Source organism: Alexandromys fortis, unplaced genomic scaffold (assembly GCF_014885135.2).
Source record: "Alexandromys fortis isolate MF-2015 unplaced genomic scaffold, M_Fortis_MF-2015_v1.1 scaffold_67, whole genome shotgun sequence".
NCBI lineage: Eukaryota > Metazoa > Chordata > Mammalia > Rodentia > Cricetidae > Alexandromys > Alexandromys fortis.
The window spans coordinates 8331326-8357651 of NW_026067945.1; the positions used below are offsets into that span (position 1 = coordinate 8331326).

Consider the following 26326-nt stretch of genomic DNA (forward strand, 5'->3'; position numbering starts at 1 on the left):
ATCTCTGCACCACACAGGTATGGAGGCAGGGAGGACAGTCAGGCAGATATGCACAGCGTATGATATATATGCTACATAGCCAGAGCTTGAAATAGTAACGGTCTATAAAGAGGAAAAAGGAGAACAAAGGCCTTGCTTTTTGTCAGAAAGCACACAAGCAGACAACGGAGGAGTCCTTGAAAGTCTGGAACCAGCAATCTAAAACTTTATACCCAGCAAAGACACCCTTCAAAATAAACACCTTTCACAGCACAGCCCCAGTAAAACACAAAAGGAAAGGGGCAAAAGGACAGACCAGGCAAAATGCAGACCCACACAGAGGAACCAGATAAGATGACAGAAACCAGGAGGCAGTGAGGGTGGATGGAGGCTCTTTCATCTGAGGTGGCTAATGCAAGCTACTGTTACTCATCTAACTGCAGCTTCCAAAACAACAGCAGGACACCAAAATGACGTATGAAATTTTGCCCCACTTTAAAGCCATTGTACAGTCTAAACATAAAGTATAACATGAGCCAGGGGAGACCGCCGTTGCTATGAAGTTCCGTCAACAGCCTGACTCTGAATTAAAGTCTGGTGAAAACAGTGCTCTTCCACACTCGCCAACTCACAATCTGGAGCTGGCTTACTGCCTCACTACGGCACTGTATGGCTGCAGAGAAGGTACAACCTCCAAGGCTCTGACGTCAACCATTGGATCTAGGCAAGCAAGGACCACAGCCTCGTACCCATCTCTGCTACCTGGTAAGACTGAGGGTCACATTAAGAACTAATACTGTCGACTCTAAACTGTGTATTTACATGTGTAGACACATATGTAGGTGTGAATGCACATGAGTGTGGAGGTCAGAGGCCAGCCTCAGCTATCACACTTCAGGCACTACTCACCTTGTAAAGAAATATCATTACAATAACTTATTCATCTATTAATTTTGTGTGCACGTATGTGTGTGCATATATGCCACAATGTGTATGCAGACTAAACGCAGGTCATCAGGCTTGGCTGCAAGCACCTTCACCAGTTCAAACGTGTCTCAGAAGGGTTGCTGGGAGAACAGTGTCATTTCCTCTAGTGATGCAGCTACTCATAACTTACCCATGCCATAGATAACACACCACCCTACTCATGCAGCAACCACAAGCAAACTCACTGGGTCACAACAACCAAAAGCATGGGGCAGAAGGGAGGCCTCCTGGAAGGACTGCAGCCAAGGTGGGGAGGGATGAGAGAGGGTACTGGGGCGAAACGACCAAAATTATATATTATATGCATGCATAAAAATCTCCAAGAACAAAGGAATACTTTTCTTTAAGGGGGTGGGGCTAGAACGATGGCTCAGGTGTTAAGAGCACTCACTGCTCCTATAGAGAACCTGGATTCAGCTCCCAACACCCACATAGAAGCTTACAATCTTCTGTATCCCAGGTCCAGAGCTAAACACACTCTTCTGACCTCCCAAGGTACCACGCCCACACATGGTACACACATGCACATGTGGACAAAGCACTCATCCACCTAAAGTAATAAATACAGCTACAAAACTCCCTCTTCCAGCATCCTAAAGCTATCCTGATAGCAGGGATATGGGATTTATAACTGATACATGCAACACTCAGCATGCAGTAGACAGACAAACCCGTATAAGCATCACCATCCTTTCTCCTCTAAGCAGGTCCAGTCGGGTCACACGTCATAATAGTCTCTCACCTGTCATAATAGTCTCTGTGTCCCCGGTGGTCTCGGTCACTGCTGTACTGCTCATATGGTCTCTTTCTGGACATGTTGTTAGGTCGGTAGCTTCCAGAACGGTGGGCATCCATATGTCTCCGGTCACCATAATGGTGATCCTTGTACCAGTGCTGCTGCTCATACTGATGGTGCCGGTCACTGCTCCAGGGCGCATTGTTACCACCGCCATAGTTGAACTTCCTTTCCCTTTGCCAGTCTCCTCGATCTGAAGGAAGAGAACTGTTTCGTAACTGCAGCACATGGCGGCATTTACTGCAGGTGGACATGTCAGGAGACAACCACTGCCTCCTCAGCCTTACGGCTAACATGAGTAATGAATGAGTCCTAACATTTTCTCTGCTGCCAACAACTTCTAAGGCAAAAGAAAATCTATCACCTCTGTCCCTGCTAAGATCTTCCAAATTATGGCTTACATGTTTCATTTTTGCTTGCCTCAATGAGCAATAGACCCTTAAAATGAGATTCACTCAAGAACCCCAAAGGAAACTTGGAAGTGATGATGCTGTTTCACTAACGCCCTCACATAGCTGAAGGTGCTTCAACCTTCTGAGAAGAGTTCTTTTGAGCCTCTGAAGACCTCTGTGACTAAAGGCTGACCCCCAAGGGGAAGGGCACCACACTGAGATAGCACCTCCTAGTCTGGGATACCACCTAGTGCTTCAACAAGTTTCCAGCACCATGCCACCTCCTAGGGAAGATAATCAAAACATGAGAATAAAAATTGAAAGAAAAAAAAGCAGATAATGGGAAACAACACAAAGAAATGGTTCTGACACTGAGGAAGTTAATAAGCAATGACTTTTAAATAACTGGAACTGGAACTGGAGAGGTAGCTCAGTGGAAGAGCACTTGCTGCTCTTATTGAGGACCTGATTCAGTTCCCAACACTCACATAGAGGCTCACAACCATCTCTAACTCCAATTCTAGGGGTTTTGTGGCCTCCTCTGACCTCTGTGGGCATCAAGCGTACACAGGATGCACAGACATAAATGCAAACAAAATACTCATACACATACAATGAAAAATAAGTAAATCCCCAAGTAACAGCAATTAATTCAATATTTTTTAGGTTACGTCTGATTTATTATATAGCTTTGTCTGGGCTTCAACTCAGAAGTCTCCCTGCCTCTGCCTCCCCACAGGGCTACGGGTGTGCACCACCACACTTGAAAGGGAAGAAACAAAGACAAATTTTTCTTTTAAAAAAAAAAAATTGAAATTTTTACAAAAAGTCTGAAGGGCACAAACACATGCACAATCTGTTGAACTGAACCCAGTTCCTCTAGAAGAACAGCCAGTGTGCTCTTAACCCCTGAGCCATCTGGCCAAACCCAGACATAATTTTAGTGTATAAAAATTTACAGGAAATGTGGGGCACTTCTTAAGATAATACCTTGCTATGTAGCCTCTAACACAAAATCAACTGTGTGTACGTGTGCATAAAAACGGAATTCTAGAACCAAAGTTTAAGAAAGAAATGTACTTTTTGATTATTTATAGGAAAATTGAATCAGTAAGATAAATCTTGTTAGGTTTCTATATGCTTTAAGTCTTGTTCAGTATTTTTCCTTTTATTCTTCTGACTCTAAAAATAATTTTTACATATTTTAACTAGTGAAGCAATAAACAATGATTAGCCATTAAATTCAAACACTCTCCCCTACCTCACTAGTCTAAGGCAATAGTTACCACTAACCAGACTTCCCTTTCACGTCCTTCTCTGTTCATACAAGTACTTAAGGGAGGCTGTTCTTGGTTTCTCAGGAAGTCAAGCAGTTACCATACAACCAGAAATCCCATCCCCATGTACCTAGCTACAACAATTGCAAATAGGTATTCAAGCAAATATATGAATATAAAAAAGGAGAGACTTAGATGAGTGAAAAAAGTATATCCATCGAGTAAAATACTATCCTCCCATAAAAAGAAATTAAGTATTGATTCACACTAGAATTAGGATGGACTTTCAAAACCTTTTGCTAAGCCAGTCACAAGAGGTAGCACACTGTATATTTCCCTGACATGAAGTCTTCTGAATGAATTCATTTACAGGGCAATACAGATAGCTAGAAAGATAGAGAGGATGGAGAACAGGAAAAGAATTTCCATTTGAGTGATACAGAAATTTAGGAAGTGGCATAACTATTGTGCAGAACTTTGAATGTACAAATACCACTGGATGGTTCACCTATAAATGCTTACCTGTTTGCTGTATGAATTTCACCTCAGTAAATTTAAAGATACAGACATGGGTTTTTAATACCTGATTAGCGTAAAAATATAAAATGATTACTGTTTGCTTCTTATTATTTCCCTCACTGACTGCTCTTTTTTTCAATATTATTTATTTTTCTTTTACATCTATGAGTGTTTTTGCCAGGATGGATATCTGTGGCTATGCACCACATGTATGCAGTGCCTACAGAGGCCAGAAGAGGGAGTCAGATTCTCTAGAACTGGAGTTGCAGATAAGGTTGTGAGACACCATGTGGGTGCCGGGAATTGAATCAGGTCCTCTGGAAGAGCAGTCAGTGCTCCTGCCTTGGCCTCCCAAGTGCTGATATTACCAGCAAGTGCACAATGCTGGTCTAGCCAACACTCTGTAATGTGGATGGCACTGGGTACAGATGTCCTAACACTCACTCTACCATTCTCTTAATCAGTGGACACTCAAGTTCGTCTTCAATAGCACCCTACCAACTATGTGTCCTCATTCTACGGAACAATATCCAGACAAGAAAGAACTGTGGCCAAAGGTCAATATATTTGTTCACTTCAAATTATTTTCTAAAAAAGACTAGATCATTTCCTATCCTTAATAACAAGTGTGCATTTCTCATTTTAATTATTGCTGATTGCAATGAGTAAAAAACCTTGTTAACTCTCTGCCTAGCCATTTCTCCTTTTTTCTAAACAAAATCTCCAAATTTTTAATACAATCTACTTTCCTTCTTCTTTTATAAGGTTTGTTTCAAAAAATTAAATTTCAAGTTTTTTAAATTAACAAATAAAAATTATATACTTATTTTGTACATGTCTTAAAATACATGTTAATTGTATAATATGTATGATTTTGTGTCACGAGTGGCAGGTAACTAATATTCCTTTGGGCACAGGTGCCACATTTTCTTTTCCCACTCACTACTGATGGACACTTAAGCTGATTCATGTGCTACTCTTGTGAAAAAGTATTTGGCATTAATAAACCGTGAGATCTGATACCTTTAATACACTTAAGTTGTAGGTCATATGAGAGTTCTGTATTTAATGCTACTGAGAACCCTACTTGTGTTTTCTATAATGGCTGTGATAAAGGCTGCCTTTTTCCATATTCTTACCCACACTGTGTTTCTTTGATAAGAGTGTGGCCCATAATGCTGAGTGCTTTTCTATATACCTGTTGGCCATTTATACACCTTTATTAAGACAAACCTGAGACTAACAGGTCTCTGAAATAAAGGACTTATTGAGGTACAAATGCCTATCTAAGGGTCAAAGGACAGGTCACAGGTTAAAGTCCCTGAGCCAGCAGTAGCGTGACTCTAGCAGCTGGGAAAATGTCCACTGGACCTAAGGCTACTTATAGTGAAATCTGAGGACATTAAATCGTATTTTTTTTAAACAAACCTACGTTGTTTACTGAAAAAGACTCAGGTCAATACAGATGGCAGCATCTTGTATACATTAGTCCATAAACAAAGTCTCTGATACATCCTGGTCTGGTTGATTCCAAAGCGAAATGCAGTGTGGCCCCATGGGCAATCTTCAATACTCAGCACAGTCCTCTCGACTGACTTAATCATCTTCTTCTATCAAGGCCCTCCCTGTCTGGCCTATACATTAATTTAGGGCATCTCGGAGTTTATCACCATCATTTGAGAAATGTCTATTTAGATCCATCCGTCCCCCATTTCTTAACCAGTCCTATTTTTACATACTAGCCCTTTATCAGATGTACAGTTTGTGAATAGTCTCTCATTAATAAAGGTTGCTTCTTCACTGTCCACTGCTTATTTTTTCTATCTGGTTATCTCTTTGTCACCAACTCAATATTAGCAGTTCAGATGCCCACCTTATACACCTATGCAAGCCTGTAGGACATTTTCTTTAATTAGTGATCATTCTTGTACATGGAATATAAGTTTTTTTTATAAGTTTGCCCATTACCTTTATTTTTAAAAAGGCTTATTTATTTGTTTGTTTGTTTGTTTATTATGTATACAGTGTTCTGCCTGTATTGCCTGCATGCCAGAAGAGGGCACCAGCCCTCATTACAGAAGGTTGTGAGCCACCTTGTGGTTGCTGGGAATTTAACTCAGGAACTCTGGAAGAGCAATCAGTGCTCTTAACCTCTGAGCCATCACTCCAGCCCCACCCATTACCTTTTAAAGTACCTGTGATCCCCTTAACTTAGAGCTGACCCTTAATCTTCTAGATCTTTACTTCGTATTTTATAAAAACCAAGAAGAGACAAGAAGATCTTGGAGAAAGTACAAAGGTCCTTGGAAAATGAAATGATTGGGGGTTTGGACACCTCTTTAAAAGTTATCTAATGGCCTACCTGCATTACTAAAGTGTCTCTTGTTGGGGTGACTGTAGTTATCTCTTGGATGTCCATGCATCTGTGGGCCATGGGAGGCAGGCAAATGAGGCTTCTGAGGATGAAGGTTGTGTGAGGTATGGGACTGAGACATCAGAGAATCCCGGCTGGAACCAGAGGCCTCTGGTCGAAATGGTTTCTTACCACCGAGCGTATCATCTTTCTTCTTTTGTTCCTGGCAGAGTAAAGAAAAAAAAAATAGAAAAGCTTAGGACCCCGGCTTAGCTACTGAGAGCAGAATAAAGATGCCCTCCTAAACAGTTCCATCTTGTTCCTCTCTTCTGAGCTGTCACTTAGTAATGTCTTACCAAAACTGCTTGTGAACTTTGCTGAGCTCCACAGCTCCAACAGCCTGACAGGGGGCTGCCGGGCTGTTAGATTACCACAGAAAACCAACCTCCGCTAAAAAGCCCACGTGCAAAAAAAGGAAAAAAAAACTTGCCAGGTGTTCCTGTACATAGCCTATTCAAGTGGCCAGGAAGTTGGCACTTTCAGAGGACTTTCTTGGCTACAAAAAGCCATGACTGCTAAGCTCTCAAGGCTTACTAGAGTTAAGAGCTGCCAGCTGTCAAATGGAAAGAGACAGTACACTAAAGTCCTCAAGCCAGACACCTGACCCTCCAGCTATACCATTCCTTCACCCAAGTAAAATTCTCAAAATAAGTTTTCAAGTGTAAAGTGGTTTAAAAGCTAATCATGAGGAAAATGACTATTAAATAACTTGGTCCATATCTAAGCCTTTTTGTCTATAAAGAACAGAAAACAAATATTAATTTGTTCTGTTCTTTGTTCATTTAGCAAATTATGAAAATATCTTCCCCTACACTATGTTAAATACTACCATATTTCATTTACTGCTTGACTGTACTCTTCAGTAAGAATACATGACCATAATCCTCCCACTACTATTGAACTATAGTCATTCCCATTATAAACATGCTTAAAACCTTTGATTATTCCCTTAAATTAAACTCTTAGGGGCTGGAGAGATGGCTCAGAGGTTAAGAGCATTTCCTGCTCTTCCAAAGGTCCTGAGTTCAATTCCCAGCAACCACATGGTGGCTCACAACCATCTGTAATGGAGTCTGGTGCCCCTTCTGGCCTGTAGGCTTACACACAGACAGAATATTGTATATATAATAAATAAATATTTAAAAAAATTAATTTTAAAAAATTAAACTCTTAGATGTAGAAGCATAATCTATTCTTCGACAAATTTTGAAGAATTATTGTGCTGGCTTATTTTATGTCAGCTTGACATAAGCTAAAGTCTTCTGAGAGGAAACTCAATAGATAAAAGCCTCCACAAGACAAGCCTGTAGGACATTTTCTTAATTAGTCATAAATGTGGAAAGGCCCCCACCCACGGTGAGTGGGTCTGTCCTTGAGCTGGTAGTTCTGGGTTCTATAAGAAAACAGGCTGAGCAAGCCAGGGAGAGCAAGCCAGTAAGCAGCACCCCTCCATGGCTTCTGCATCAGCTCCTGTCCTGATTTCCTTTGATGATGAACAATGATGATGAAAAATAAGCCAAATAAACCCTCTGCTCCCCAAGATTGTTTTGTGCATGGTGCTTCATCACAGCACATAGGAAGACAATAACTCACTCCCCACACTTGGATATTGATACATTTGTCACTCAGCTTCATGAGCTTCTGTGGAGTCCTCCACCACTATGAGTAGATCCTCAACTCAACTTCCCAACTATTTTATTCTTCTCAGGAGTCTTTCACGGATTTCTACGATGACTAGGGCCAGTAAGATAGCTCAGTGGGTAAAGGCACTCATCACTAAGCCTAACAATCTGAGTTCAATTCCTGAGATACACATTATGGAATGATAGGAAACCACAGACTCCTGCAGGTTGTTCTTGAACATCATGGGGTAAGAGCTGGCTCTTGCACTCCTGTGCTTGTGCTCTCTCTTGCTTTCTTTCTCTCTGTCCCTCTCTCTCTCTCTCTCTCTCTCACACACACACACACACATATACAAAAATAAATACATATATACATGTAAAATTTTATTATGTTTAGAATTTCACTAATACACAATTACTATATTAATACTATTACCACTACATTATATTCTTCAAAATAGCATTACATTATGAACTATTAGAGTGTATAATTCCCAGGTCAATAATGCATTAAGTTCACATTAGAAATCCTTCTAAGTGCCCATGCTGTTCCTGGCATGACTATAGATGTTTCGGAAATAGCAGTAGTGTTCATGCACCTGACACACCAGTAAAAGTGGAACAATTTTCACAATTGCTCCTCAGTGTCTGCTCTGGATATGGAGCACGTGGCTGATTAGTAGGCCTATAGGAGGGCCTGTCTGCACGAGAACTGACTCGACAGCAGAAGCCAAGTCACCTTTATGCCCATCTCCCCACTCAAATGAAAGAGCAACAATTTCTGGGCACTGCAAGTGTCTACTCCTTTAAGTAAGCAATTTGGATTCTTCTATGTAAGAAACTGGATGGATGCCACATACGTGACCGTATAAGAATAGGAACAGATTTCCCACCTAGGATCCTGGGGCATTACAAACTACACAAATATAGGAAGAAGAAAGGGTCTAGAAAATAAGTGCTCCAGGTCATGAGATAACAGGGTAACAAATTCTTGTCAGGACTTTAAAACACTACTTGGCACTAATGTACTGGCTATTATACCTAATAAATAACAGTCTTACTGTCTGGCGACTCATGGAGAATTTTAAGAACAGCTAGTAAAATGAAAAATCACATTGCATGAAATTATGTTTGGATCACAGACAACACACTCTATGACCTGTGGTGGTTTCTGTCACCCTGTTTGGGCTGTACTGAAACCACGTAAAACACAGGCAAAGTGCCAGTGGACTATCTACTATCAACAATCCTCCAGATTTTTCACTACCAGCCCAGGGAAAAGCAAAAACTAAGGGAATTTTATGTGCAATTATCTTTATACACTTATATAAATTAGGACTAGATTCATATTTTACCTCCTCTTCTTGAGATCTTTTCTTATGAGCCATCTTATATAACTTATGTAGTTTTCGTGCATCAAATTCTGTAAACTTGGAAACAAAAATCCATAGGTTCCTAAAAGAAAAATTGTACTAGTAAATTATACAATTTAAAAAGTGATTTTGTTGTTGTTTTGTTTCTTCAAGACAGATTTTTTTCTGTGGAGCCCTGGCTGTCCTGGAACTCACTCTGTAGACCAGGCTGGCCTTCCTCTGCCTCCTGAGTGCTGGGATTAAAGGTGTGTACCACTGCCCCAGCTACTGAATTTTACTAGGAACTGTTCTCCAGGGCCCCTGCACTAAGCTGGGTGTACAAGCTCACGCTGTGATCCCAGCACACGGGAGGTTTTTCCGGTGACCTTCAGATCCTCAACTACAGAGTGAGTCTGAGACCAACCTGGGTAAATGATACTCCATCTCAAAATAAATAAATAAAACAAAACAAAAAGTCTTTGCTTTGTTTATATATCATTATGTTGTATATATGTAATATAAATGTATATCATATATATAACATATATATTGTTTATATATCAGTAATATATCATTATGTGCTTCTGTCAAGAGTCTGACAGTGAGTCTTAAGATGGGGATTTGTCAACAGTATTAGGAACCCTAACTTGTACAGTAGCATCCGCATCTCTAGTTCAGTAAGCTTTCCTTTACCTGGCCCACACACAGGACACTGCCACACACTACATCTCTGCCACCATCTCCCACACTGGAACCAACAACCAAGTAGTAACCTGCACCACTGTCATGCTTCCTGCCCAGCTGTCACTACTAAGGCCTGTCATCTCTTTTCCTTCAAACTCTCAGGAACTCCTTGTCCTAGCATGGCACTGTCGTATATAGCGCAGGAATGGCACAAAAATGCGGTTTATACAGAGAGATCCTGGAAGTAGCAGTAAATCAGAAACAACGTTTCTTCTCACTATGGCCGCACTGTTAGGACGGTGACTAGGAAATGTAGTGTCAGACAGAGAGCCACTTAGCTCACTGAGGCCTCTTATAAAGAACAGTCTTCTGAGCACATTCCAAGCGAGCCCTAAACACACCCAATGTCCTAGCTGTCCACTTACACCTCTGCTGAAGCTCTGACTATGCTCTTTAAGAGTTTCCACTTAGCTTGTCTATAGTCACAGTTCAAGGTAGACAGCCTCCCTGACCACCCTTCTGCAGGCATTCTTTTTGATTTTTAATTTCTATTTATGATTTTATGTTTATGGGTGTTTGGTCTGAGTGTGTCTCTGTGTACTATGTGCATGCCTGGTGGCTGAGGAGGCTAGAAGAGGGTCTGGAGTTATTAATGACTGTGGACCGCTATGTGGATGGAGGGTCCTCTGGAAGAAGAGCAGGTACTCTTACTGATGAGCCATCTTTCCAGCCCTGTAAGGCATCTTCTTACACAACTTCTAAAACTGTTTCCATACCTTTTGGATGGATAGTTTCTATGGAAGTCATAGTGTGTGCTGCCTTTGAACTTTAAACAACCAAAGACTTTTCAATGAACTACTGCTGGTGATGGGCATTTAAATGGCAACAAACCCAAACGCACAGGAGGCAGCCTAAGATGACCATCTGCTATCTTCTGCCCTGGTGAGACCAAAGCCAGATTATGCTCCATAAAGGGAAAACATGCAAACCGTTTTAAGAGGAAAGAAATGATTTTTCAAAAACTCTGTCTTGTATGTCAGGGGTGTGTGGCATGCTATCAATAGCATCATGACTGAGGTCTGAAAACCTGATCTACTAAAGTAGACCACAAAGATACATTAACCATGAAGTACATGGACTCAAAGTAAATACAGTTTATGGAAATAAACATTAGCCTTTCAAAATTCCCTCTAATACTGGGACCTGAAGCCAGGGCTTTGTACATGCTAGGCCCTTATTCAGTCACAAAGCTACATCCCCAGTCCCGTCCCCCCATTTTTTTTTTCCTGTTTTGTCTGTCTGTCTATCTGGCGGGGGAGAGGGAGTTTGAGACAGGGATTCTCCGTATAACAGTCCTGGCTGTCCTGGAACTCACTCTGTAGACCAGACTATCCTCGAACTCCCAGAGATCCACCTGCCTCTGCCTCCTGAGTGCTGGGATTAAAGGCGTGGACACTATTGTCTAGCTTCCTTTTTCCTTTTTATTTTAAGACAGAGTCTCACTAGGTTGGCCAGTCTGGCCCTGAACTCAATCTATAGCCCATGAAGGTCTTGATATTTGACCCTCCTGTTGCATCATCCTGAATAGCTCAATTACAAAAGCGTGCCGCTATCTTGACTATTGTTACTGTTGCTTTAGAGAGTTGTCACCTCTTCAAAATATCTAAACAGAATACACGTTGAGTGTCCCTATTTTGAAATCCCAAGACTGATGTCTCAAGAAATAAGTTATACTCTTAACCTTATATGATGGGTCACAGTCAAAATGTAGATGCAATAAATGCACTGTAAAAGCATACCTGTAGGCTCTGTAGATTAAGTGTATATGAAATAAAAGTGATTTTGTATAAGATTTGACTTCCATTCTCAAGACATGTCATTACTTATGTTTATGAGTATTTCTGATTCTAAGCATCTCTGATAAGGGCCACTTGTTTATAAATTAATACATATAAATTATATAATGTCTTAATCTAAATTACTACTAGGAGTTTTTTAACTAAAGGAGATGAAAACGGAGAATCTATGTTCATATGCTTTTAACTTTTCTTTCACTTCATGTGTTATTACCTCTGCTGGCTAGTTTTTATGTCAGCTATGGAAAGGAGAGATTCAGTTGAGAAAAGGTCCTCACCAGATTGATTGCCTGTGGGCAAGCCTATCACATATTTTTTAAATCATTTATTTATTTATTTTTATTTTATGGGCACTGGTGTTTTTGCCTGCATGTACATCTATGTGAGGGTGTCAGGCAGCCTAGAACTGGAATTACAGACAGCTGTGAGCCACAATGTGGGTGCAGGGAATTAAATCCGGGTCCTCTGGAAATAGGCATTTCTCTTAGGCAACGAGCCATCTCTCCAGCCCCCATCCATTTTCTTGATAGATGATTAACATATGAGAGCGCCCAGCCCACTGTAGGAAGTGCCACTCCTGAGCCAGTGGTCCTGGGTTCTATAAGAAAGCAGGCTGAGCAAGCCATGAGGAGCAAGCCAGTAAGCAGTACTCCTCCATTGGCTGTTTCAGTTCAGGTCTCCAGGATTCTGCCCTGACTTCCCTCAGCAATGCAATGTGACCTGAGAGCCATAAGCTGAAATAAACTCCTCCTCAGGTTACCTGTGGTCATGGTGTTGTATCACAGTAATAGAAACAGTAACTAAGACAGTACGGAACCAACCAATTTTTTATAATAGATATAATAATATGTATTATTCTAGTTCCTATGTCTTATGGGTTTAAAGCAAATATTCTGAGAATAATCCAGAAAGACGATGATTATCATCATCATCACCGTCATCTTATTCTTCCTATTATAAATTAAATTAATGGCACAATCTTGCCACATCAGAAGGCTGGTCTTGAGAAAATGACAAAATGGCTTACTTCATGAAAAAGAAATTGAAGCCTACAGTTACGCTGTCAACAGTTAATTTTGTTGCGAAAAGCTTTATTAGGTGACTATGCTGCCTATTTAAAAAAAATAAAAAAACAGAGCACACCCACATATTGTCAAACGAAACTGGGGAGATTCAAGGCCGGGGGGGGGGTTACCTCCTCCACAGTTTGATGTGCTCCTGGTCTGAATAAGCTTTAAGGCACTCGGCTATGCGGTCTCCAATCTTCAGCAGGCAGTTCCTGGTGTGCTCCAGCTGTTCTTGCACATTGAGTCCCTTGTCAGGTTTGTCCAACTGCTTCAGTGCCTTCTTCACAGGCCTCATCCTCTCTTTACACTGGAACAGGCCAACAGAGTAAATGAACCATTGCAAGAAAGAGTTCATTATCGTGTCCACACACTCGAGATTGAAGAAAACACACCCCGCCGTCATGCTACATGTCACTATAGGAGTGGGTAACACCAGTGAAATGGGACAAGTGAAGATTCGTAGAAACTCTGAGGGACAAGTGCCGTCACCATATTTGGGATTACGTGAGGACCTTTGATACCTGACTTAGCCTCTCTGAATGTTGTTTCCTCATCTGCAAGAGGGCTGTGGCCACTAAGAAGATCAAATGTAAAACAGTATTATAGGCTTCACCTGAAAACCATGATCATCATAATGAAAAAGCAAAAACAAAACCACGATACTCAGGTCATTTCCTCAGCTAGAAACTCGTGGGCATATTTCAGTGTTTAACTTCAATTTTTAAAATGTAATAAAAAAGACACTACAAATTGGGAAATACTTACAAATGACTGTGAAAATAACAAAAAAGCATAAGTGATTCTGCAGAAAAGATAAATTACCATGTAGCTCCAGCTAGTCTGAACGTGCTATGTAGCCCAAATTGGCCTTGGGTTTGTACTCTTCCTGCCTCTGCTTCCACAGCAATGCAGTTACAAACATGCCAACATACTTAGCCACAGATGTGGCTAATATGAGCAAGACCCTTGGTTCAAAAGCCAATTTCACAGAAAAGGAAAACCGGTACCACAGAAGCAGTAGACATTAGTTTGTTTACATGCAACAGACTAAGGAAGAACAGGAAAATGATGAATTTGTTCATTTATTCAATTCATTCATTTATTGATATCTTCCTAGTACCTAAGTGAACGTCATATAAAACATAATGCTCACAGAAAATAAAAGAAATTAAGAATTAAGAAAACTGACTTAACTACAAAGAAAAACTATTCATATGCTAGTATGCTTTAGTGTACACACAGAAAGGTCAAAAGACCTCACAGAACTGGGTCAATCTCTCTTCTGTCAGCCTAGGACAGTATTTTCACATTTCAATGAAGACAGCTTCTCCTTTAGACCAAAGGAGGTGCTGAAGTGAGCTGTGACGCAAAGAACAGAGTTGGGGAGCACATAACAGAGTCCTTCCCTGAGGACACAACTGCATGTCCTGTGTCAGTTCTCAGCTCCATGGCATGGAAGCAGGTATGGTCCAGAACTTCATCACTCCAAATGTTAGCCAAGGTCCTTCTCCTCGCCAGCTGGCAGGCTCAACCCACCACTCTAGCCACAGCACATGCTCCTGCCACACACACACCACTTCTCCCTCTTATCTTCTACTCTTCTTTCGGAGCCCAAATCAAACATCAATTCTTAGACCTTCCAGACTAGGTCAGATTCCCTTCTTAGTAGACCTCCACAGTAGCCACTTTCTCCTCTCTACGTTATCATAAGAGTACCAGCATGATCCTGGGAGTTATCATCTACCCTAATATTGTTCAACTTAGTCACTGATACAGTTTCTCTATAAACAACAAACAAATCTTCTTCGAGATGGGATCTCTAAATGCTCTGTTTCCAATTCAGCACACTTCTATTTCCCAAATGCCTTTGAGAACCCTTCTAAATTCTGCAGGTTCCTGTACAGGTGTGGAACATATAAACTCGTGTGAGTCCACATATATTCATAAAAACAAGAATATAAGATATCCTACTATTCTGGTTCAAAATACAGTATGCAAACATAATAAGCAATACACAAGTTTACACAATGTTCCACATCTGTGGATGCACCTGTGGAGGGCAGAGGACAGCACTGTGCCCAAGCATCAGCCCCCTCTATTTCACGACTTACAATGCTGAAGGTTTCCTGGTCCAGATCATCATCTTCATCCTCCCCAATGGGAATAGGTTCACTTCCTGCTGTAATGTGGACAGGACCCTGAGATCGCTTTGATTTACTTGAAGACTTGGCATCACCACCTTTAACCTTTCAAAAGAGTTACAAAGAGACCTTTGTCATTTATATAATCTTGAAATCTGGGTAGACTTTTTATTTGGCTTTGTTTTATTTGGTGGTGGAGGTGGTGTTCCTATGAATATAGGTATGTATGGGTGTGCTTGAGTTTATATATACCACACTTGTGAATGAATCTGCAGAGGCCATAGGAGGGTACTTGAGTTACCAGATCCCCAGGAACTTGAGTTACAAAGACATTGTGAACTATTGTGTGGGTGCAGAGAACTGAACCTGGTCATCTGCAAGAGCAAAAAGTTCTTAACCACTAAGGATTTCTCCAGCCCTATAATTCGAACTTCTTACCTATGGTGCATTGCTAGAGCAAGTAAATAAGAAGACCTCAACTTACACAAACCTACAAGATTAATAGCTGACTTATAATTCTCCCCATTTCTGTCTCTAAAGATACTAAATTACAGCTTCAAGTTTATTAATATAGTTTACAAGAATGTCATGAAGGGACGAGGAATCGACAGAGAACTCCCCCAGAGTATCATGCTGCAGCTTTTACTAACAGCTAATCTTTGATTAGGAATCTGTATCAACTGCATAACCATGCAAGGCTGCAAGTCAAGAATAGGCATGGAAACCAAAATTAGGAAATTTTTTAAAACATAAAATATTTAGAATATACTGTATCTAATTATATGATATAGATAAAATACAAGGTTTTTGTTTTTGTTTTTAAAGCACATGGGATCCCTGGAGAAATAGCTCAGCAGTTAGAATGCTTGCTCTTACAGGATTCTGGTTTGGTTCCCAGCACCTACATGGAGGCTCACAAATGTCTGTAATTCCAGTTCCAGGGATCTGAGACCTCTGTAATTCCTGCCTGCTTGCGGTTGACATACATACATGCATGCATAAACATAAATATTCTTAAAATAAAAATTAGTGAGTTCAAGACCAGTGAGGTCTACAGGGTGAGTTCCAGGACAGCCAAAATGACACAGAAAAACCCTGTCTCGAAAAACTAACAAACTGACTAAATACATAAGTAAATTGTTTGAGGTCCGGGAAGTGTGGTGTCGCATCAGCTTTACAGCAGCGGCTATGAGAAGAGAAAAGTGTCTGCAGTGCTTGTAATGTGTTCATAAGATGCAAAATGCATTACACTAGGGGAGAAAAGCCACTTAAACTAAACATGGAACAATGTGAATCTGCCAAGTGATAGCATACGCCTTTAATCTTGACAGAGAAATAAGAGGCAGGAGGATCTCTGTGAGTTCCAGAACAGCCCGAGTTATGTAGTCAAACCCTGTCTCAAAAAGAAAACAATCAACACAAAACAAGCCAAGAAAAAAAAAAAACAGAATAAATAACTATTCTGAGACAGATGCAAAAGAATTTATCACAGCGAGGCCAGCCTGGTCTACAGTCTACAGATCAAGTTCCAGGACAGCCACCAAAGCTACAGAGAAACCCTGTTTCGAAAAACAAAAATAATATAAAATAAAACAAAACAAAAGAAAAAAAAAAGAATTTATCACAGTATAGATTCTCTTTATTCCAAAGACTTACAATTATTTTCTATTTAAGTGGATGCGCCTTCCTGAATTCATGTGTACTACATGTGTGCAATGTCCACAAAGGCCAAAATAGGACAACAGATCCCCAGGAACTGGAGGACAAATGGTTATGGGGACTGGTAACTAAACCCAGGTCTCAACCACTGAACCAGCACCAGCATCCATAGTATAATATCTAACATTAAAAACTGCAAAGGAATTTTAGTATGAAACTTAAATGGCTTCCACTACATTAGCATCAAATAGAATTTACCTTATTTAAAACAACCTTAACACCTGTTCTTCAGTGGTAAGGTAGTTTGCAATATACTGCTGTGTGGAGAGAAGAGGTTACCCAATGGTCTGAGCTGGGCTATATATATATATATATATATATATATATATATATATATATATATATATATTTTGTTGTTGTGGCTTGTTTTTTTCGAGATCAGGTTTCTCTGTGTGTAGCCCTGGCTGTCCTCACAAAGATCCGCTCCGTCTCTGCCTCCAGAGTGCTGGGATTAAACTGGCCACCACTACACAGCCAGTATTTTTATATTTATACTCATATTCTGAGGGGAAATTTAAGGAAGTCCCAAGAAGTTAAGATGTCAAGGGCTGGAGATGTGACCCCTGGATTACAAACACTGGCTGCTCTTCTTGAGGACGTGAGTTCCAGTCCTAGACCCTCATGGCAGCTCACAACCACCTGTAACTCCAGTTCCAGAGGATCCAATGCCTTCTTTTGACTTCTTCAGGCACCAGGCACACATGTGGTACACAGACATACAAGCAAGCAAAACATCCATACACATCAAATTTAAAAATTAAAACTAAAAAAATAAAAGTCTTTAATAGATGGTAGAATTATAGCTGTGACTTGCTTGGAGCAATGGATAATAGCTGATTACAAATATCTCTACATTTCAACAAGTATATCAATTCTATAGTCTGTAAAGAACTTCACAAATCTCCCAACATGAAGGCTTTTAAGCCAAGTCTACTCTAGTGGCTGTTGATGACATGTGGTATTTGTTTTGAATCTTGAACTTTTCAAATCATCTTGATTGTGTGTAGATTGTATTCTTCTGGCATTATAATCTAAGAACCTGTACCTCATATTATCACTTGTCCTGTCTCATTCCAAATACCCCTCCCCAAATAGGCAATGACAGATCAAACAAAGGCCTTCTACATTAGAAAAGCAAGTCTGCATAATACCTCTTGCTTTCCTGTGAGGAGGGTGAAGGTATTACTTGCACAGCCCCAACCTTCCTTGTTGGATATACTCAAAGACTTGTACCTCATATCATATCAGGGCTTGTACCTCATGTTATTTAAAACCTAGAATTTCCAATACGAGTGTGTTAGATACCTTCTCTTTCTTGTCCTTGGACTTCTTTCTTTCTTTGTCTCCTTCCCTGTCCTTCCGAGAACTCACTGGTTTCTCTTTGTTCTCCTTGTTCTCTTTCTTCTTCTGCTTTTTTTTCATTGGACTTTTTTCTAAGCCATCGTCCTAGGAAACAGAAAGCCATGAACTTTTTCAATTTTCTGCTTCTTAGTTTGTTTCTAGAGGAAGCAGCACTGCTCAGTGGCACATCACTGCACTGAAAACAGATCATTTTCTTCAACCAGAGCCTACCCGCACTCACTTGCAGAAGCCTGAATCCACTAGACTTGTATAGGCAGACAGCGTTACATCTTCTGACCTAATTCTCAAAGCTAGTCTTTTTTTTAAAAAAAAAGATTTATTTATTTATTATGTATACAACATTCTGCCTCCATGTATGCCCACATGCCAGAAGAAGGCGCCAGATCTCATTATAGATAGTTGTGAGCCACCAATGTGGTTGCTGGGAATTGAACTCACGACCTCTGGAAGAGCAGCTAATGCTCTTAACCACTGAGCTATCTCTCCAGCCCTCAAAACTAGTCTTTAAGGCACTGAATGAATGGTGTTTAGCTCAAGAGAAAAGCATTTGCCAGGTGTGTATGAGGCCGAGTTAGGTCCTTAGCAACACCCCTCCCCTAAAACAACAGCATTATTGTCCCCACTTCACAAAGAGAAGAAAATGGGGACCAACACTACACGAGCCCTCTTCAGCTGGTGACTGACTCCCAGTGGAGCCCTCCTGGAGCCATCATCAAAGAATTACATTCAGAACTAGAGAATAAAACCTCACAGAATTGTCACTCACTGAACAACACTGTAATTCCACTTTCTTCAGACTACATTACAAACTGGCAAGCTAATGGCTAAGCCCAACCGAGAGAATCTCCAATTAACTGAAACGCACTCTGCAAAGTCTTAAGTCCCGATTAACCAGTCTCTACCAATCTCTTTCCTTCTAGAAAATGAAAGCAATTACTAACTGCCACGTATCATGGTTTGTATCACTTACTTCCGTTACGTAGGAATTTGTGGTTGCTTATTTAACATGAGTCACTATGTGTGTGCTTGTTTGAATGAGAACTGCCAACTCAGGTGTCTGTATTTGAATGTGTTGTCACCAGGAGTGGAACCTCTGATAGGAACAGAAGGATTAGGAGGTGTGGCCTTGCTGGAAAAAGTGTGCCACTGGGGGTGGCTTTGAAGTTCCAAAAGCCCATACCAGGCCAAGGCCCAGGCCCAGGCGCAGGCTCAGTCTCTCTCCTTTTCCCTCCTCTCTCTTTGTATCAGGATGTAGCTCAGTCACTTTTCTAGCACCATGCCTATACCTGTGGCCGTGCCATGATGATGATGATGATGGACTAAGCCTCTGAAACTGTAAGCCAGCCCCAAATTAAATGCTTTCTTTTGCACGAGTTGCCTTAGTCATGGTGTCTTTTCACATCAATAGATGTTATTAAGACACAACTATATTCCTCTGACAGGTTAGGTGAAGATAAACGTATTCTATGATATTTTATCTGTTCGGTATGTAAACAAATGCATCACATGACTTCATGGAGCCCCATACCTTCACTTCTCCCTCTTCAGATGGGTTGTCTGAGTGTCGAGGAGACGACAGCTCAAGCCCATGCTCATCCTTCTGCCTGGGGGCTTTGTTTTCCTTCTTTACTCGAGGCTTCCGCTTCTTTAGTTTGGTCTAGAAAGTAAAAAGATACTTAAAGTACAAATCACCCCAACCCAACAGCATGACCTACCTTGCCTCTCTAGAACTTCACATATCACAATTATATTCTCACCATACTATCTACATAGTGGTACTATGTGCGACAAATGGAAGTACAGTCATTTTATTCACCTAAGTTCTATTTATTGTATACATACATGTAAACATGACAAAGTTAAGGAACATGCAAGGAACATGGCCACACAAAGTACAAACATCTTAGATTCTTCCCTGACTCCTTACCATAGGGAAATAAAGAAGAGAAACTTCCAATGACTCCATTAGCAACCTGGTATTTTTCAGTGAGCCAAATATAATCAAAACTAAGTCTAATTTCTGAAATTAAGCGTGGAATCTAACTGTATTATCATAGCAGCCCAGTCAGACACCAAAATATGGAAACTATGTCCCCAACTGAGAACACAGACTAGAAAAGAGTAAAGGTGATCCAGAGATGGCGAATATTCTGCTGCAAACACTTGAGTAGAACTGCAAGAAAGGCGCCAAGGTACTGCATTTATTAAATGAGCATTTTCTTCTGAGCAACTTCAAAAGCCATCTCTGACAATGAGCTGGCAAGGATGCTGTGCGGTACCCCAAAAGGACAGCTCTTTTCCTTCTTGGCTCTGCAGTCCCACGCTCTCCTGGGGGCAAGTCAGCTGGCAGTGTACCCACTCACCTCCTCCCCGCTGGTCACAGTGCCCTTCTTCTCCAGACCCTTCCTGAGCAGCTTCAGCAAGTAGTCCACCCGGGTCTGCAACTGCTTCCCCTGAGGCTTTTTATCTGTTTCCACTGGTAGAATCTTCAACAGGAAGGGAAGAGAAGCACCCGCCACCACCCACAACCTGGTTAGTGAATTTGGATAAACAGGGACAACAAAGAACTCAGCACAGTCCTTTCCCTCCCAACCACCCGAAACACAGATTAAAGCCTCAGATCCTATTCTCATGTCCATGGCTCCCAGTCACTGAAAAATCCCTCATGAGCCATTCTCGTTTTACAAAATGGGATGGAGAAATCCAGCTCTCCCACTGGCTCCTACCTGTGCTGTTAACAGGGTAGAACAACTCAGGTAGGAGGGGCTTGTGGCTTCATCTGCTAGAGCATCCCAGCCGTCGTGGATTTCCTCCTTCCAGGAGCAGGGAATCCCTGGAGCTAGGTTAAAGCTTCGTTTTAGATTGAAAATGCTTCTTAGAGCATTGCCGGAGAGCACTGAGCTATGCCAGGACATGATCTGCTCATTGACTACAGCTGGACCTCTCTGGCCAGAATGGATTTGGTCTCAGTGCTTCTAAACAGGGTGCTGTCACCCTCCTAAACCCAGACGGGATGAGCAGTGTTTAATGTGCCAGGACAAAGCCCTGATAGGACCACAACATGAAGTGGATCCAGTCAGCTGCCCTTGCTTAGAGCTCTAAGTACAACCTTGCTACTTGAAAGAGATAGGGTGGGAGGCTCAATTTCGTGGGAGAAGTACAATGCAAGTTAAATTTCATTACAAACAATACCAAGGTGACACTTGTTCTCTGTGTACAGAGCTGAACGAATGTTAAACAATAGGCCAAGAAGGAAGGCCCAGGAATGCTTCAGTCCCAATAAACTGACCTGGTATTTGCTGTAATGAGATTTGGCCTGTAAAGATATCAAAATTTTAAGATTTCTCCTATATAATTTCCTCTGGTTGTCATCTTTCCTTTTATCATTATCCACTAAAGACGGTAACTTCCCAAAGACAAAGAAACCCCCCCTCTTGAAAACAGTTAAAGATAAGTCACCAATATAAAAATATTAAACAAATCTAGAACTGTCCAGCATGGCAGTTACTTACTTTATCAGTGAGTTTTAGCTCTGGGTCTGTCTTAATTAGCTCCCAATTTCCATAGCCATGTTCATAGATCCCAAGCAACAAACGAGAATCATCCTCCACGCCCCACTCGACGTCGAAATGTGCCGCTTTGACCCGGCAGGTTAAGCAGTATCTACAGGGGTTCAAAACCAAGGGGCTGAGAAAAGGGGTCCTTTCCAACATAGTGAGGAAACATCCCCAACCACACAGCTCTAACCTCATTCTATGTCCAGCCAGCCATGCGGGGACGGTAAAGACACTCACTTTTTTTTTTCCTCAGGGTCCACAGGGATAGATTTATGCAGCATTTCGAACTCTTCCTCGTGCTGGATGATGGACTTTACGTTAACCTGAACCCCAGAGATCTTGATTGTGGGGCCTCTTCTCTTGCCTGGTCCTTTCCCTAAAGGACATAGGTTTTATATTCCTTAAGTGAAAACGCTCCCTACTACCAAACTCTGACTTAGTCCCTCTAGCTAAACTTCCAGCGTATTAGCAGTCAAAGACAGAACTCAGAAACTTTCAACTAACAGTTTTGAATTTTTTGTTTGTTTTTGTGGTGGGGGTTGTTGTTGTTTTGTTTGTTTTGCTTTTTTTGTTGTTGTTGTTTTTGTTTTAAGACAGGGTTTCTCTGTGTAACAGCCTGGGCTGTCCTGGACCTAGCTCTGTAGACCAAGGCTGGCCTTGAACTCACAGAGGCCTGCATCTGTCTCCTGAGTGCTGGGATTAAAGATGTGTACCACCACCACCTGGCCTCAACTAATGTTTATAAAAGAAAATTTAAGCAATATTTTAACATTTAGTCTTCAACTACGTATTGATACTTGTATCTAATTTTCTTGTTTATACTTCTTCACTGTAAGTTTAGTTAACAGAAGATTCTAAAGGCATATTAATGTTAAAATTTTAGAAAAAACAAAAATAAGTGCTTTAAATGACTCAAATTCATCTTCAGTTACTACTTTTTGGAAAAGTATGAGCTCATGTTACAGCTAACACATTGAAATAATAAAGACTGACCATCACGGGTAGCATGAGATGGTGACTCTAAACTGCCATGAAAATCCTAATTCATGTACAAGTAAAATAAAAACACTCTAACCAGAGCCTAAGTTAAAAATTACAAAATAATCAAGTTGCCACTTTTGTGTAAGAACAAAGATGGTTCTCAGCAGAAAACTGAGAAAAATGAGTATCGACAGTTGACCTATAACAACACATAAATATCTATCTTAAAAGACACAACCTCACTCACTAAAAATGAGATTCTTTTTCTTGCCTATCAGGCTAGCAAAAATCCAAATGTTTTCCAGGTGTGGTGGCACAGGTCTTTAATCCCAGCACTCAGGCAGAAGTGGGTGGATCTCTGTGAATTCCAGGACAGCCTAGTCTACAGAGTGAGTTCCAGAGTAGCCTAGTGTACAAAGTGAGTTCTATGACAGAGAGACAACCGGATCCAAAACACACACACAGCAAACAACAAAAACAGTTAACACCACAAAATTTGCCAAACAGAGACTATCAACCATCCACTGGTAATACCAGACCAACACAGGAGAATCTAGCGATACCAAAACAAAATGCTCATGCATTACCTCAAGGCCCTACAATCCTACTTCTAGAAATCTACCTTAAAGAAATTCTGACAGAAATATATAAAGTATTTAGATTATTTAGTAAAGCACATTTTTCTTGTAACTTTATTGATGATGGCAAAAGATTGAGAATAATTCAAGTACTTAGAACTAAGGGACAAAGAAGATGAAATGTAAAAGAAGACCACGTCTACGTGGCACGCTGTGCAGAACATGAACTACATGTTCTTATGTATACGGAGTATATGGACAAAATACACACATACTTAGATTTTTTTTTCAACAAGTAATAGAATAAATTAGTTAATTAATAGGAACAGACGGAAGACGATGAAGGCAGGATCCTCCTCTACATGATTTTTGTTCTACGGTTTGACTCTGAATCATTTTTATGTAAATATTTTATATCACTGAAAACTAACAGCACTAAGACAGGCATGGTACTGTTGCAATGGCAGCACCAGGGAGGCTGAGCAAGAGGACAACCAGGATTCCGACAGCAGCCTGAGCCACAGGAAATATCAGACAAGCCGGGGCTACATAGCAAGACTATCAAGAAAAGCAGGAAAGGATAGCAGGCGAGCAGGAAGTCAGTTCAGTCAAATGAGAAACGTGATCCTTAAAAATCAAAATATATGCAAAAAAAAGTCTGAATTCAGCTGATGATGCAATCACACACAGAGAAGAACAACTTCAAATGAACTGTTGATGACATGTATTCTAAAGACAAAAAGATACACAAAGAAATAAAACTACATTTGCAAGCCTTGCCAACAAGAAGGTTAATATTGAAGACCAGGCATGATGGTGTACACCTCTAATCTCAACACTCAGGAGATAGAGGCAGACTGGCCTCCATAAATACAAGGCCACCAGGGCTACAAAGAGAGACCCTGCCTCAACACACACACACACACACACACACACACACACACAAAAGATTAATATTGATATTTGGAAATGTATGTATACAATGTGGGATAAAACAGGCACATAGTTATAATAACACAGAGTCAATAATCCGACACAGGAAATAGATCAGCGTGGCCTCAAAATATGCTCGATACAGTCTACAGGAAACAAAAATTCAGGGAAGTATAAATCAGTGTCAGGAAGAAGAAATAAGCCACTACCAGAACAGGAGCATGTATAAGAAAAAAGAGGACACGGAGCTACAATAAGGGAGAAAATCTCCAAAATGTGAATGGGGAGAAAACAGAAGAAACAGAACAATGCACATGGGCAGAGTGTTCTCCCTTTGAATTGTGTTTAAAAATTTAAACAGTCACTAGTACCAGGACAGGGGTTGCACAAATGCTTTCTGACTGGATCTGAAACCTCCTCCAGGAAGGAATTTATGCTACTACCATAAGCCTGGTCAACAGCCCATGGCTGGGACAGTCATAGGTCCTAATGGAGACTCTACTAGCGCTGTTTTACTTAAGAGTGTCAAGCTGCCTTCTAATCTTTGACATTTTTACCCATCCATCAGTGCCACTCAGCTCAGCAAACATTTCTGTTTGCAGTTAACACTGCTTAAAGCGCAGACTCATAACTGGACAAAGTTGAGTGTTGGGCCTTACAGGACATCGTTATTCCCTTTCCAAGGCTCAAGGAATGTAAAGGGGCTGGGGGTGGGGAATGGGGGATGTTAAGAGCTGGAGAACAGGGGAGGATGTTGTAAAGCAAGGTCTGCTGGACTCGGAGCAGCTGTGGTCACCTGCATGGGAGGACCATCAGCTTCCATCACAGAGAGCGAGAGGGGCTCCTATGACCCATCCCACCCTCCTGCAGGAGCTACTGGCAGTTAATGGTTGTTGAGGGAATTGTTTTATTCAGTGGAAGATAACGCTGATGTTCCACTAAAGAGGCCCTGACCTAAATTCACAGGCAATCCTATGTAAGCTCAGTGAGACATAAACAACCTTGGATGTACAAGGGGAACTTGTTCAACACGAGTGGCAGGGGATGGAGGAGAGTAAGGAGGAGTAAACATGACAAAGTACATTACAAACTTGCTTGAACTTGTGCTGTGAATGAATAAATCTAAAACGTTTTTAAAGTATAGCTATTATCTTCAATGATTACTTTTACTTTCTCAGCTGGTGCTGTGCTTGAAACCCTGGCTCTGATCTCCAGCATCTCATCAAGCCAGGTAGGTGAACACCCTGAAATCCCAGCACTCAGGGTTAGAGGAAGGGTCTTCCTGGACCCCACTCCCTACCCCAACAGGCTAAATAGTCAAGGAAAGGGGCTTCAGAGTTTTCTGCTCCTAGAAAGCAACTGCAAACAAGGCTGCTACTAATGTGCTTCAAGCATACTAGGGCCCAGCCTAAGATAACACTGTCCTCCACGTGGTAACTGGCTGTAGGGGCATGAAGGATGCAAGAGTGAAGGGGCTGTGTATTCCTCCTCCATGACTTCAGACAGCCACTGAAAGCGGGCAGCACGTGCCAGAGGAATCCCTTCAAGGCTGTGAGAAGCCACTGTAAAGCTGGGAAAGTGAATCCTGGATTGTAATCGAGACTGCGACATGTTCAGGAGATGCCTAGGAAAGCGCATAGAGAGAATGGAACCAGCCCAAAAGAGAGCTGGAGGAGCAGAGCCCTTCAAACCCTATGGTATGAACACAGAGGCTACAAGATTTGGTGCTTGCGCTGGTGGGTTTGGTCTGGCTTTGGTCCAGTCTTCCCCATGTCCTCATTCCTCCCTTTTGGATGGTAATGGATATTCTATTCTGTGGGGAGCAGATGAAGTCTTGAGTAAACATGTACTGCTGCCATGGGCATGGCTATGTCGAGGACTCCAATGCCTCATCCCCATGGCAATGGTGAACCTTCCACAGACGAGGCTCAGAACTATGGCAAAACCTTCCTTTGGGTCCGAGTGTGAATACTGATAGTGTGTACAGAAGGGTATGTGTGGCCTGAAGACTACTCCCCTACTGAGATTAGCTAAACTTTGTTTCCTTAATTCCGCTGTATATTATGAACCATGCCTTCTTTCAGCTGTATGAAATAACCCTGCCTCCCAGT

At 41.3% G+C, this 26326-nt stretch overlaps 1 protein-coding gene across 5 annotated transcripts in view; it reads right to left on the reverse strand.

Annotated features, from left to right (window-relative positions):
- The window catches only part of Chd2 (chromodomain helicase DNA binding protein 2), a 128092-nt gene that overhangs the window by 6279 nt on the left and 95487 nt on the right, over positions 1–26326 (reverse strand). For all 5 annotated transcript variants that reach the window (XM_050149141.1, XM_050149140.1, XM_050149143.1 and 2 more), the window contains 10 exons: positions 21961–22099; positions 21679–21829; positions 20530–20652; positions 19695–19823; positions 18110–18250; positions 15056–15190; positions 13073–13251; positions 9341–9440; positions 6313–6526; positions 1709–1955 (listed from right to left, as the gene is read on the reverse strand). In XM_050149141.1, the coding sequence (XP_050005098.1) occupies positions 1709–1955; positions 6313–6526; positions 9341–9440; positions 13073–13251; positions 15056–15190; positions 18110–18250; positions 19695–19823; positions 20530–20652; positions 21679–21829; positions 21961–22099 (1558 nt within the window). The remainder of the gene's footprint in view (positions 1–1708; positions 1956–6312; positions 6527–9340; positions 9441–13072; positions 13252–15055; positions 15191–18109; positions 18251–19694; positions 19824–20529; positions 20653–21678; positions 21830–21960; positions 22100–26326) is intronic.